This window comes from Saxophila tyrrhenica (genome assembly GCF_035928015.1).
Source record: "Saxophila tyrrhenica strain CCFEE 5935 chromosome Unknown scaffold_9, whole genome shotgun sequence".
NCBI classification, from domain to species: Eukaryota; Fungi; Ascomycota; class Dothideomycetes; order Mycosphaerellales; family Extremaceae; genus Saxophila; species Saxophila tyrrhenica.
In genome coordinates, this window is record NW_027041741.1 from 1,014,574 (window position 1) to 1,028,661 (window position 14,088).

General features: G+C 53.9%; 7 protein-coding genes across 7 annotated transcripts; 4 read left to right on the top strand and 3 right to left on the bottom strand.

Moving 5' to 3' along the window:
* Positions 1 to 303: 303 nt before the first annotated feature.
* LTR77_006336 (uncharacterized protein) lies at positions 304 to 1,815 on the bottom strand (the record flags this gene model as incomplete). Its single annotated transcript, XM_064803578.1, has 1 exon — positions 304 to 1,815. The coding sequence occupies one exon, from the start codon at positions 1,813 to 1,815 to the stop codon at positions 304 to 306; it is 1,512 nt and encodes a 503-aa protein (XP_064658493.1).
* Positions 1,816 to 3,332: 1,517 nt separating this feature from the next.
* Positions 3,333 to 5,001, top strand: LTR77_006337 (uncharacterized protein; the record flags this gene model as incomplete). Its single annotated transcript, XM_064803579.1, has 3 exons — positions 3,333 to 3,394; positions 3,441 to 4,205; positions 4,254 to 5,001. The coding sequence occupies 3 exons, from the start codon at positions 3,333 to 3,335 to the stop codon at positions 4,999 to 5,001; spliced, it is 1,575 nt and encodes a 524-aa protein (XP_064658494.1).
* Positions 5,002 to 5,062: 61 nt separating this feature from the next.
* Positions 5,063 to 6,313, bottom strand: LTR77_006338 (uncharacterized protein; the record flags this gene model as incomplete). The annotated part of the gene is made up of 2 exons (XM_064803580.1): positions 5,063 to 5,078; positions 5,124 to 6,313. The coding sequence occupies 2 exons, from the start codon at positions 6,311 to 6,313 to the stop codon at positions 5,063 to 5,065; spliced, it is 1,206 nt and encodes a 401-aa protein (XP_064658495.1).
* Positions 6,314 to 6,944: 631 nt separating this feature from the next.
* LTR77_006339 (uncharacterized protein) lies at positions 6,945 to 8,666 on the top strand (the record flags this gene model as incomplete). Its single annotated transcript, XM_064803581.1, has 1 exon — positions 6,945 to 8,666. The coding sequence occupies one exon, from the start codon at positions 6,945 to 6,947 to the stop codon at positions 8,664 to 8,666; it is 1,722 nt and encodes a 573-aa protein (XP_064658496.1).
* An 82-nt stretch (positions 8,667 to 8,748) lies between these two features.
* On the bottom strand, positions 8,749 to 10,185 carry SWD3 (WD domain protein; the record flags this gene model as incomplete). Its single annotated transcript, XM_064803582.1, has 1 exon — positions 8,749 to 10,185. One exon carries the CDS (start codon positions 10,183 to 10,185, stop codon positions 8,749 to 8,751), a length of 1,437 nt encoding a protein of 478 aa, XP_064658497.1.
* Positions 10,186 to 10,521: 336 nt separating this feature from the next.
* On the top strand, positions 10,522 to 12,672 carry LTR77_006341 (uncharacterized protein; the record flags this gene model as incomplete). Its single annotated transcript, XM_064803583.1, has 2 exons — positions 10,522 to 10,886; positions 10,935 to 12,672. 2 exons carry the CDS (start codon positions 10,522 to 10,524, stop codon positions 12,670 to 12,672), a joined length of 2,103 nt encoding a protein of 700 aa, XP_064658498.1.
* A 270-nt stretch (positions 12,673 to 12,942) lies between these two features.
* Positions 12,943 to 13,950, top strand: LTR77_006342 (uncharacterized protein; the record flags this gene model as incomplete). Its single annotated transcript, XM_064803584.1, has 1 exon — positions 12,943 to 13,950. The coding sequence occupies one exon, from the start codon at positions 12,943 to 12,945 to the stop codon at positions 13,948 to 13,950; it is 1,008 nt and encodes a 335-aa protein (XP_064658499.1).
* Between the last annotated feature and the right edge of the window lie 138 nt (positions 13,951 to 14,088).

Consider the following 14,088-nt stretch of genomic DNA (forward strand, 5'->3'; position numbering starts at 1 on the left):
GCTTTAGCAACGATCAAGGCATAGATGATTCAACAACGAAAAGCTTTACGTCGGTCCTGGATCGAACTTAATCTTCAAGCGTCTCGTGTGGTTTGATCTGCTTCATGCTATGTAGCAGATGTCCTGCTGGAGACCATTGCTGCCTCAGCGGCTGCAGCTTCACCCATTTCTTCATTTCGATCGTCGTCATCCGCAATGCTAATTTATGCACATGCTGCAGCAAGTAAAACTCCGTCGCTAAGCCATCACTCGTCATCCTTTAGAATCTGCCGCTCATTGCTCAAGTAGTCTTCACAGTCGTGTTCACCTCTCCATAATATCCTCCTCCCCAGTCCCTTGCCACCCGCCACTCCCTCCTACTCCAAACACACCCTCTCCTTCCTCGTCCTCTCCTAATCCACCGATAGGCGGATCGTAAGTCAGATCCATCTGATCCGCTAGATCTCCATCCGGCCCCGCCCCGCCTCGCTTCCCGCGCTTTTGCACGTCCATGTACTCTTTCGTGAGCTGGAGCCGACGGTCGGCATCGCGGATCGCAGCGATGAGGGAGGTGATGCGATTTGAGCGGGCTTCGAGGGAGTCGGAGTCATTGACTTCGGGGGAGGTGGAGGTAGACGAGCCATGGAAGTGCAAGACCGGGTCGGAAGTGGTGGTCGTGAGGTGTGCGGATAGGTAGTTCTGGTTGAGCATGCTGCCGAGCAGATTTAGGACGTAGTCGGGTGGGAGCTCGAGGTGCGCGGCTACGCGAGACACGGGCAGCGCGGCGTAGGTGTTCTGTAGATCCAGCACGCGATAGCGCAACAGGGCGTCCATTGCTTCGCGGACCAGGCTCGTGTTCCCGTCTTCTTGCCAGATACCTTGTCCGACATCTGCTTCGGCCTGGAATTTTCGCCACGCGCGCTTCTCGAAGTCCTCCACCAGAGCTTCGTAGGGTCTGCTCACTGCTTTCACGCTCTTCATGACTTGCTGGCTGTGTGTGTGCGGGAGCGGGTAGGCTTTGCCCTGTGCGAGGAGGCCGAGAAGGAGCCACTTCTTGTATGCTTCTGTTTGAAGACCGCTCGCTGCGGCTCCGGAGGTGGGGTGGAGGAGGAGGTATTCGAGGAAGAGACGGGCGCGGGGGAAGTTGCGCTGCCCGAGGTAGACATGGGCGCCGAGGAGGTAGTACTCGAGCAGCCATTCCGGTTTGAGTGGGTGGAGAGTGAAGCCAGATTTGAGGGTGAGGAAGGCGTTGCTGTGGGCGTGGTCGTCGCAGATGTAGTCCTCGGGGAGGTTCTTGGGTGGTGTCTGCGGGTAGGCGGTGATGTTCTTGTCGAGGATGGGTAGCGCTTGACTGGGTACGCCCTGGTGTAGACACAGTCGGACCAGGCGCAGATGTGAAGACGTGAAGGTGGCTCCGGTGGGATCGAGGCGGAGCAGAGCGGTGGTGAGAGGGCTGCAGTCGGTGATCTCCAGGCTGGGGTATGCGTCGAAGGCCCAAGTGAGGAGATCATAGAATACAGACCCAGCATAGCGGACCTGGATGGGGTCGAACGTGGCGAAGAAGACGGCACTGCGATTGAGCACCTCGTCACGCCGCGCGCGGTCCTTGCCTGCGTTGTTCGCTTGGGCTACGAGGGCGTAGAGGTATGGCAGGCTGTTGGTTGATGGGTTGAGCAGGTCGAGGATGCTACCCTTGTTGAGATGCTTCACCCATGCTGAATCCGACTGCTTGTTCAGGTGTTTTATCAAATCGTTCGCCCGCTTGTCGTACTCTTTGTTTGACAGCTTCTTCTCTGGCGGGAACTCCAGCAAGCTCGCTATGAAGTCTTGTGACATTGTGTCGTTGTCGGTGGAGGTGGTGGAAGAGAGTGGTGAAGGGGATTATCTCTTCATCGATATGGCTTGTCGACTTTTGTTCGCGTTGCTGTGCTCTAGGTTCACAAGGCGACAACGAGACGTCGAAGTGGTGTGGTCAATCGATAAAGTGTGGATCAGGCAAACGCCCTAGGAAGGCTTCGCGTCAGAGCAGTTTCGTTGGGCGCTAGGAGATAGGATTTTCCGGCTGTGGGCTGTGCTGTCTTCGCCCGTTTAGTCACAACACTTAGCTGACTACTTCGATCCCTTTCGTGTAACTAACAAACTACTTAAAGGCCGCTTTAGACAACAACAGCTATCTACTACACTTGTATTATATCTAGTACTAATACACCTATATATTTCTAGTATCAATTTGTTTTATAACACAAATCGACTCTGTTTAGAAGACTATAATGTACTGTAGCGTTAGACTTACTCGATCGATTACCTCCTACGGCTAGAGCATACTTTTACTGTCTTATGGAAGTACACACCCGTTAGTCACTCTTTCGAGATATAGCCTGCCGGCTGAAAAGCGGCACGAAGCGTTTCGGCTTGTCCCCGCGGGGCGTCACGTCCTTCCGAGCTTCCCCGAAGCCAATATCGAACACCAAACGTGGATACACAATCGCCTTGTTGTAATCTGCTTACGGTTCGCGACCTGAGCCCCGGACCAATCTTGACGCGGCAGCTCTTGACGATACGTACGCTCACGCCAGGGCCGACACTCGTTACCGATGTCGCACCCTGCCAACCTCTAGAACGAGCACGACCAATTTCTCAGAACTATAGGGTCTGGTCCAGGAGCTTCGATGGTATGCTCCAAGTCAGACCTTGCTACCTATGCAAATTATGAACGGGATCGGGACAGTACATGTAGCGTGGCACAGACGAGAAATATGGTGCCGTACAGCGTAGCGGCAGCACCACAGGACTTTGCCCAAAACTCCGACGTTGTTCTCGGACACACAGCAAACATGGATACTGTGCCGCAATTGAACGATGCGATGTTCGTCTTTCGCCAACCTGCAACCTACTGATTTTGGATATGGACTCGACGTCTCCCATAGCATCGTCTATTGCGAGGGTAAAACAATGTATGTGGAAACCCAACGAGGTACTGGTTGCGCAAAAGCTCTACTCCGCTGTCACTACATGCCGTATGATAGCGCGCGGCAAGATGTCACAGCCTTCTCGCTTGGATGCAGGGTAAGAACATGAGAGATTGCGGCGTGGTGCTGCATACGGTCTAGAATGTAAGTTGGCCGCCCAGCCTTGTATGTCTTTCAAGCATATCCCATCACCGGCGTCCTTTGTTGAATGAGACGCAACTTACAGGTAGTGGAAAGCTTACTACAATGCCTATGGCGGTACACTTGTCGTATCACTTCCTGCTTCCCGTACTCCTCATTCTACACGAGAGCCACGCGGCCTGTATCCACTCGGCTGTCGTCTCCTTGCCAGTTCAAGATGTCGAGCTGTCCAACAGCCAAATCATGCGAGGGGTTCCCATCTTCGTGGGCACACCCGCTCAGGCCTTCTCGATGATGGCACAACCGTACGTCAGATCTCACGGTACAATATCTACTACTCACACCTAGCAGCTTCTACAACGACACCTGGATATACAACTCCAGCGCCGCATTTTGCAACGATCTCGACCGCTTCCCATTGATGACTGGATGCCTTACGCAACGTGGAGGCTTGTACGATGCATCTTCCTCCTCGACGAGCTCCTCAACGATGAGCGTACACGATGCCGGTGGAGATCCAACGGACCTCAAGAATGTCATTGGGCAAAACGTGCCATACAACACTTTCGTCACGGACGCATTGTCGGTTGGACAGACTGCGTTTGATCCATACCCCATTGGCATGCCCGGGTTGAGCCTCAATCAGTACCTCAACAACCAAGCGGCGATGGGCCTTGGACCGAACTCGACCCTGCTAAATTTTCTCATTGACGCCGGCACGATCGCCTCTCGCTCTTTCTCGTGGTGGTGGGGTGAGACTGGTGCGACTACTTCGAACCAAATGGACGGCCAGATCGTCCTGGGGGGCTATGATGCAGCGAAAGTCCATGGGGTGAACTACACTCAAGAGCTTGCACCGCCTTCTCAGGCCTGCCACTCTGGCATGGTCGTGACCATTTCAGACATCTCTCTTGGGTTTCCAAACGGCACAACGTCCAGTATCACGGTCCCAACGTCGCTTACGGCATGTCTGCTACCACACTATCCCTTAATTGCATACTTCCCGCAGACACCTTACTACGATAACTTTGAGGCGTACACAGGCACGAGGGCAACTGGTCGTGGTGGTGGTGATGGCATCACGTTTGGTGGCATGTTATATGAGCCTGACGAAGTGTAAGATTGCCAACCAAGACTGTTGACCAATACTGATACCTCGCTCAGATTCCAGGGCGATCTCATGATCACTTTGGACAACAACTTCCACATCACGATACCGAACTATCTTCTCGCCGTACCTCCTACGAGCGTCACACAGGATGGATCACTGTTCACTAACCAATCAGCCAGCGAAATACTGCTCGCGCCGAATGTGGGAAGCAATTCCAACGATCTCGCAATCTTAGGCCGACATTTTTTCCAAGCTGCATACCTTACTGTCGATTACGACTCGGGGGTGTTCACAATCTCGCAAGCTAAAGCAACGACCGATGCTGCCCTGGTCTCCTTAGACAGGTCATGCCTGTCGCCTGACGAAAGCTCGAATTCGATCTCGTCCAACAATCCTGAGCCTTCCTCGAAGAACGACGAGCCTCCACCGGACAGCGCTGAGTCTTCGTTGAACCGTTCTGATCCCACATTATCACCTGGTGCTATAGCAGGAGTGGCGATAGCGAGCGTGGTCACAATAGCTCTCGTTGCTGTTGCGGCAGTGTGGTGCGTCCGCCGACGCAAGAGAAGTAATGGACAAGCGAGCGAGCACCTGTCCAAAGAAGATCCGGCAGATTCTCCAGAACATTCGGCAGCTTTTTACGAAGCAAGACAGTCAACTTTGCAAGAAATGGCAGGCATGGCTGATCCGGGAGAACTGGATGGTAAAGACGAACCATTGGAGCTATCTGCAGAGAACGAGATGGAATCAAGACATTGGCGTAGTGTTCGAGGAGTAGGGTCGCCGAGAGAGCTAGCGTGAACTGGAGTAGAAGGGGTGAGCGAGTCGGTACTTCGGATATTTGGCGGAAACAGAATGTACACTATTGACGTCGAACACTATGTAGAAAAGCAGTGCAGATATTTCAGAGGTTTGCATCATACAGCCCAGGCATACACTGCCACCTGTCCCCGACCCTCTCCCCAACATGTTCCGCATTGCATCTCGCACTCCATTCCACGTTGTACGTGTACTTGTGCCTGTATCGCCACCACCCAAGATCGTGCTTCCCATCACCCTTCGTCCCCTCGCTTAATAGTGATCTCTGGCCTTCAACCTTGTGGTGATGCATCACTCCGGGCGCAGGCGCGAGGCACAGCATATCCAGACCTTTGCATTGGATGTGCAGCGCAAGGTCGAATTTCTGTGCCTTGCCTTCTCGTAAGATCCGGAGAAGTCGCTCTGCTGCGGGTCGAGTCAGGGCGAAGGCGTAGGTTGCCATTGGAGCTACGTTCTGTAGGATTTGCTGGTCCTTGCTTGCGCCAGCTTGTTGTTGGTAGTAGTTGTTGAATTTGGAGGTCAATCGATCCCAGGGCAGAGCTTGCGGGTCCCGGTAGTCCCAGACTTTTGTTTTGGTGGTGTATTCGAGGCCAAAGTGCCCAATCCATAAGACGTCCCACGCATCTTTGCCGTAGGGATACTGAGAAAACAAGGGAGGTTGGTCATCGCCTTCTGCTGAAATATCTTCGGCTGTGGCGGTCTGGGCCAAGATGGTGCTGGAGATGTTCCCCATCTGCGCCTTGATATGGATTCCGAAATCCACGTCATCCTCTACGAAGAGAGCTGTTTCGCGGCCGGACCTGAGGAAGGTTTCAAGAAGAGAGATGTAGTTCAGTACTGCTCGGATCTCATCCAGGACCGTCGCCACCTCGTCTCCGTTCAGGTGGACGGAAATGTCGCTATCAGTGGGCCGTTGCTGGACGGGAATAGTAAAGCGAAGTCCAGTGAGTTTGGCAGCTGATAGAAGTCCTTGAACGCGCCATGTAGAAGTGTCCTCGGTCAGTACATAGAGTGCCCCGAAACCAAGAGTCGCATTCAGCGAAGACGGTAGGCTCGCCGGAGTCTTCTCGGAGGCAAGATAGTATCTGAAAACGAAGAACAAGATGAGAAAGAGAAAGGTCACACGAAGATAGCTTTTAGCATGAGAGGTACCAAGGATGAGCATATCGACATAAGGTTCATGAGACTCACTGAGGAAGAACGAGAACATGAGGATATCAGCGAGGGCAGGTCTCGACTCATGGATCGCTTCTGGACATTTGAAGCGCCTGAGAGCAGGAACAGGCAAGCTCATGTTGCTAGCCCGCAGTCAGGCGCTCGACTGAGCCGTAGTGAGGGCAAATTACAGGGGTGCGAGGACAGCAGTTGTGTGACTGGTAGACGTAGCGAAATGTCGGAGTGATCAACACATTAGATCTTGTTGCTCAGATGAAGTCTCCCGTAGACGAGAATTTTTCGAACATCTCATAATGGCGGGCCATACACATATGACATATACTCTAATAATATACATTAGATGCTACAATAAGTTTTTAGAGCCTATATCTCAAGAACTAATTACTTTTACTAACTTTTAGTAGATAGCAAGATCTTAATGTTATAGTATGGTATATAATCTTCCTACTAGTTTTCTATACTACTATTTAGTCTAAGAAAACTTGATCTAAAGGTATCTAGAGAAGTAATTCTATCTATATAAAAGAAACAAAATACAAAGTCCAATTCCTATATATAAGCCCATTCTAATCGTCTTTTGGGCTAGCTACGACTAGTCGCACTAGTGATTTAGACAAGCGCGCGATGGTAGCCGGACTTGGCGTGGGGTCACTGGACCCTGGATATCAGAAGGAGCAGCAGGATCGAGGTCGGTGAGAACCTCACGACTGCAACAGCAACACGACACTTCCTCTACAGCACACAACACCATGACAGCGATGACCCAGACGAGCCGCTACAGAGAGGCTGCTCTCTCGCGAGAGCATATCGAGGCTTTGATCGCCGACGGCAGGAAGGTGGTCATTGTCCACAACCGAGTATTCAAAACGGATGCCTGGCTGCCATTCCACCCTGGGGGTGACAAGGCCATACTGCACATGGTTGGAAGGGATGCTACGAGTGAAGTCAGAGCCTTCCACTCTTTGGAGACACAGCAATCCATGCAGAAATACCAGATTGGACGTATCGTGGAGCCATGGGTGGATTTTGTGCCTCCGATACAGGGTGGAACATTCAGAAGGAAGGATGAGATAGAGACCGCCACAAAGAATCCGACCGTAGAAGAGATGGGTAGAGAGGACTCGTCGGAAGAAGAGCGGTCCGCAGAACCCTCGCCTATTTTTGATGCGTCAGAACATCGCACTTCCTCATTTAGGCGGCGACGAGGAAGTGCTGGAGCTGCGAGCGGGTCCTCTGCCACCTCCCTGGACAGTCTTGACCTGCATGAGCCGGCTCTGCCCAAAGGAGACAAAGATGGCTCCTGGGATGCCGACAGACAAGCCCAGAAGGACATCGACCACGACCTCGAAATCTTCCCCAGCCTCGACCCATCGACTCAATCCAACATCATAACCAAATACCGCGCACTGGACGCCCGCGTCCACGCCGCCGGCCTCTACAACTGCAATTACGCCGCCTACGCCATTGAATGCGTCCGCTACGTCTCCCTTGCCCTTCTCTGCAACTACACTCTCCGCCATGAGTACTACATCCTTTCCGCCCTCTGCCTCGGCGCCCTCTGGCACCAGCTCGTCTTCACAGTCCACGATGCAGGCCATATGGGCATCACCCACGGGTTCCACGCCGACACCATAATCGGCATCCTCATCGCCAACTTCGCCGGTGGGCTCTCCGTTTGCTGGTGGAAGCGAAACCACAACGTCCATCACATCGTAACGAACTCTCCCGAGCACGACCCAGACATCCAACACATGCCATTCTTCGCCATCTCCACCGCCTTCTTCGACTCTTTACGAAGCACGTATTACGACCGCATCATGACCTACGACCCGTTCGCCAAACTCGCCTTGCGATACCAACACTACCTCTACTACCCCATCCTCACCCTCGGTCGCTTCAACCTCTACCTCCTCAGCTGGCAATACATCTTGCTCGGCCAAGGCCCCCGCAAAGGACCTGCTTGGTGGCATCGCTACCTCGAGCTCGCGGGCCAAGTCTTCTTCTGGTACTGGTTTGGGTACCGACTGCTCTACCTCTCTCTCCCCGATACCTCCACTCGCCTAGCCTACCTCTTCATCAGCCACGCAATCACCATGCCCGTGCACGTCCAAATCACGCTCTCGCACTTCGCAATGTCCACCGCTGACCTCGGTGTCGCCGAATCGTTTCCGCAACGCATGCTCCGCACGACCATGGACGTGGACTGCCCGGCGTGGCTGGACTGGTTTCACGGAGGTCTACAGTTCCAAGCGGTGCATCATCTGTTCCCAAGGATGCCGAGGCATAATCTGCGCGAGTGTCAAAAGCTGGTTAGGCAATTTTGTGAGGAGGTTGAAATTCCGTATGCGATTTACGGGTTTCAGGAGGGGAATGGGAAGGTGATTGGCAGGTTGGGGGAGGTGGCGAGGCAGGCGAGGGTACTTGCGGAGGCACAGAAGGTGGCGAGTAAGGATTTGATAGAGGGGCATTAATCGGGTTAGACGTGTAGATACTGGCAATATAGCTCTTGAATATGTCGAAATTTGCATTGGTGAGGTATGAACGGAAACATGCTCATTCCAAGACCATCGCCATAGCCTTCTCCATCTCATCGCCCGCGCCATCTCCGTCAACAGCTTCCGTGGTCGACTCTTCATTGCCATTAGCGATCGGAACGACAACGTCCCCACCGTTCTCCTGCGCATCCGTCTGTCCGTTCACGTGCGCAGTTCCATTCTCTTCTATAGCTCCGTCACCGTTCGTCGTCTCCGATGCGTCTCCGAGCCCACGCTTCCATACCCTGACACAGCAGTCCAGCCCTCCCGAAACAATGGTCTGGTCCTCCATCCCAACGTCCACGGCTAACACAGGAGTTCCATTGCCGGGTATGCGCTGCAGCATCTCCTTTGACGAAACGTCCCAGAGTACGATTGAGCCATCTTCGGACCCAATGGCTGCGAAAGCCCACTGCTTCTTCGCTCGCGAGTCTCGCTCACCGTCTTCCCCCTCATCTTCTCCATCTGGACTTCCCGCCTCTTCCAGCATCGCAGCCATAGAGCTATAAGTCCCAAAGCAAGCATTGATGCTGTACTTCACATTCTTATGACCCTGGTACGTCTTCACCACCCTCCCATCCACATAATTCCACAGCCTCACATTACTATCCAACGTCGCAGCCAGCACATACCGTCCGTTGGGACTAAACTTCACGCTCGTCACCGCAGCGTTGTCCTCATGAACCAGCGTCTTCAAGCACTGCCCTGTCCCCGTGTCCCAGATCCTGATCAACCCGTCACTCGAACAGCTCGCGATCAGTGTCCCGTCTCTAACAAAGTCCACTCCGCTCACTGGATCCGAGTGCGCTGGTAAGCTACGCATGAGCCTTGCCGTCCGGATATCCCACAAGAATACCGCCTCATCGTAAGATCCAGAGACTAGCATGTTCCCCTTCGGCGCGAACGCAAGCGAGTAGACGTAGTTATGATGGCCGACCAACACCGTCTCCAAACATTTTCCTGATTCCACTTCCCAAAATCTGATCAGCTTGTCATCGCTGCCAGACGCGAGAACCCTTGAGTCAGGCGACCATGTTATCGTGTTGATCCCCGCCAAGTGGCCTTCAAGCGTATGTTGTAGCGCTCCTGTTCGCGCATCCCAGAGTTTGATCGTAGAGTCGGCGGAGGCGGATGCGATGAGGTGGCCGCGGGGAGAGATTTTGACGCAGGAGATACCGCGCTTGTGGCCGTGAAGGGTAAAGTGTGGGCGGTAGTTCAGGCTGCGCGGTCGCGTGGGAGAGGTCTTGCGTCGTTTTGGCGTAACTGTTGTGCCATTCGGGCTCAAGGCGGAGGCAGGGGTGTGGAAGGCTTCATCAGCGTCGCTAGGGACGTCTTGGTCTTCGTCGTAGGCATATTGGAGTTTGGCGGAGGGGTCGGTAGGGGTGGGAGAGAAGCGCTTGCGTTTGGGGGACCGGTCGCGATGGGGTGTCCCTGCTGGGGAGAAGTCGTTGCTCATACTGTATGTTGGTCGGGTGTTGATGTTCGAGGCTCACTCGACGCGTCCGAGATGGGAAGGTGTGGAATCCTCAGCGCGCTGTGGACCCTGGAACGTGAAAGTGGGGAGGTGAATGTGCGGGAGAGCCAATGGCACCACCTCTTCGCATCGAACTTCCAAAGATGCCATCCAGATCTGCTCGAGATATCACGGCACTGCAGCGATAGCGACTGTATCTGGCGTCGACCAGCCGTTGCCCGAAGGCGGCCAAGAGGTAACGGAGCTTACAGCTGTCTCGTCTGTATCTATCAAGGTATTGTTACACTTCATATGTATCCTCCTCTCTCCCTTTCCATGATGGCCGCCTCGTCTCAGTCTTCCAATAACATCCGACACCCTCTCCAGCTCCTGACAGACCAAGAAATTCGAGCCGCAAGCGCAACCCTACTGAGATACGTCTCAGACTCCGGCAAGCAGCAGGCAAAGGTACACTTCAAGAACATCAGTCTCCATGACCCGCCCAAGGCACTCTTACTCCCCTATCTGGACGCCGAAGCGGCTGGCCTTCCACACGAAAAACGAGGATACGTCCCGCGATGTGTGGACGTTATCTGGTCTACGGAGAATGGCCGCTATGTCACCGAAAGTGTAGTCAGTCTAGATGCAAAGACAGTGATTGCCGAGGACCATATGGGTCGGGGCCAGCATGGCCCTAATGACAGGTATGTCGATCTTAAGGCATCGTGTTATCTCTCCTTAACAGCAGCCAGATACGAAGTCCGCCAGGCATCCCAAGTCATACTATCGGACCCGAAGGTTTTGGAAGCGATCAAAGCGCTGAAGCTGCCCTCGGATGTAGTCATTGCTTGTGACCCCTGGATGTATGGAGCAGACAAAGACTCTACAGAGGATACACCAAAGTACATTCAAGCTCTACTCTACGCTCGAGCTCCCCACAATCACCCTGACTCTAATCAATATGCCTACCCTTTACCATTCAGTCCACGTTACAACATCCACACGGATCAGGTCGTCGCCATCGATCCTCTGGCAACAGGTGGCGAAGAGAATGGACTAGCTTATCACACGGCTCCCGCGGATACCCCAATGGCTCACCTGCAACCCAACGAGTACTATCCCGACTTGCTGGATGAGGAATTGAGGCAGGATGTGAAGCCACTGCACGTGGTACAGCCGGAAGGACCTAGCTTTGAGGTGAAGGAGGGCAACCAGGTGTGCTGGCAAAAGTACAAGTTCCGAATAGGCTTCAACTACCGAGAAGGGACTACGATCCACGATGTTCGCTATGACGGTCGACCACTGTTCTACCGACTCAGCGTCTCGGAGATGACAGTACCATATGGTGACCCGAGAAGTCCATACCACAGGAAGCAGGCCTTTGATCTGGGAGATGCAGGAGCCGGTAGCTGTGCTAATAATCTAGCACTTGGCTGTGACTGTCTAGGCGCGATCAAGTACTTCGGTGGCTGGCTGAGTGACGATAAAGGCGAACCGGTGCCTGCTGAGAATGTCATCTGCTTGCACGAGCAAGATGGAGGCATCAATTTTAAACATACGAACCACCGTACCGGCAACCCGGCAATCACTCGAGCGCGGAATCTGGTCGTACAGAGCATAATTACAGTCGGCAACTACGAGTATATCTTCGCCTGGGTCTTCATGCAGAACGGCAACATCGAACTCGAGACCAGAGCTACAGGCATCCTGTCCACACAGCTGATTGACGACGGCAAGACCTCGCCTTGGGGTACAGTGGTCTCTCGCGGCGTTCTGGCAGCCAACCATCAACATCTTTTCAGTTTACGTATCGATCCCATGATCGATGGCCCATCCAACACTGTAATTCAAGAAGAGAGCATCGCCGTCCCGCATACGGAAGATGAGAATCCGCACGGCAATGCCTGGCGGGTCGTCAAGACACCCCTCGCTACGTCTGGACCCGCGGATGCGGCACCTTTTGCAAACAGAGCCTTCAAGATCGTCAATGAAGGCAAGAAAAACCCCGTCTCCGGGAATCCAGTCGGCTACAAACTCGTCCCTCAACCCTGCCAACTCATCCTCGCCTCCCCCACGTCTGTCGCCCATGCCCGCGCTCAGTTCGCAAAGCACCACCTTTGGGTTACGAAATACCGAGACGGCGATCTTTGGGCTGGAGGGAAGTGGACGAACCAATCCCTCTGTGAAGTGAACGGGGTGGCCGATATGGCTGCCAGAAACGAGAACGTCAGGAACGAAGACCTGGTGGTCTGGCTAACGTTCGGGATGACGCACAACCCTCGTGTCGAAGATTTTCCGATAATGCCCTCGGAGATTACGACGATCAGCTTGAAGCCGGCGGACTTTTTTAGGAAGAACCCTGCGCTGGACGTTCCTCAGAGCGAGCAGAAGAGGAACAAGTCTGTGCTGGTACAGGATCCGTGGCCGGGAGCTGAGAAGAGGGCGGATGGGGCAGATGCGAAGGGCTGTTGTGGGAAGGCGAAGTTATAGGACATCTACATCGTTCGCAGTGCAAGGCAGTATTAGTGTACGGAGAGGTAGTGTAGCCCAGGAAAATGGTCTTTGCACGCTCTGTGACTTTAATGTTCCCGATACCACGACTTGTGTCCCACGTCGAATCTACTTTCACATCGCACATCGCAAACTTGATCTTGCGAACACACATCTAACTTCACTGAAGTCTCGTCTGGAGGACACGATATCACACTAACACAAGAAATAGGAGCAAAGGTACGTCTTCGCACGTTCTCATTAGCAGTCATGCCCACCAAGCGCAAGAGCAAGAAAGCATTTCCGACAGCGACTGAGTTATGCCAGCTCGCCACACAGTTACACAACCAACAGAAGCAAGCGACGAACAACACCTACCCACCGCAACCCGCCGTCGACCAGTACGCCTACGCTGGGCTCCCGAACCCACCAATCCAGCAACAGCAGCAACCGTACCCAATGGACTACACACAGTATGGCAACGCTCAGTATGCCAACCCACAGTACAACTACCAATACCCAGGCCAGCAAGCTCAACCGCAACAGTACCAACCCACGCCACCTCAAATCCGCAACCCTTTCGCGCCACCACCACCCGCGCGATCACAGTACAATTCAAACCAGCAATTCGACCCCGTCCATGAGCAAGAGCTAGCGCAGTGGGCGTCAGCCTACGCCCCGCAAGATCCGAACGACAAGAAAAACAAAGACAGTAAAGGCGGCAACGCCAACCTCACAACCCTCGGCTCGCGGCCAACAGCCCAAGACACCACGGACAGCAAGACCAAGACCGACGGCGACAAGAAGAAGACAGTCGTCAGACACGGCGGGGGCGAAACCTGGGAAGATGAAACCCTGCTCGAGTGGGACCCCAGCAAATTCCGCATCTACGTTGGCAATCTCGCTGGTGAAGTGACCGACGACTCGCTCGCCAAAGCCTTCGCCGTCTACGACGTCAACAAAGCGCGCGTGGTGCGGGACAAGCGCACGACGAAATCGAAAGGGTTCGGGTTCGTGCAGTTCGAAGACCATGAGCTCGGGTTCAAGGCGGCGAGGGAGATGGTGGGCAAGTATGTGGGCAGTCATCCGATTACGATTCAGAAAGCGAAGACGGATGTGAATGCGAGTGTGCAGAAGGATAACAGGAAGGGGAAGCATGGGAAGGGAAGGGATAGGGGTGGTAACAAGAAGGGCGAGGATGTGCTGAGGGCGAATACGGGGTCACATATTGAGAAGAAGCCTGTGATGCGGAATACCGGGATGAAGATGCTGGGTTGAGGAGGGTGGCGTGTTTAGGGGTTGACGAATTGCTTACGACTGGAGGAAGCCTGCGGCGTTATTCAAAGAGAGCGCGGCTGATTCTGGGGAAGATTCAAGGTTCAGAGACAGCGCGCCAGAGCATGGCGGGCATCCTCA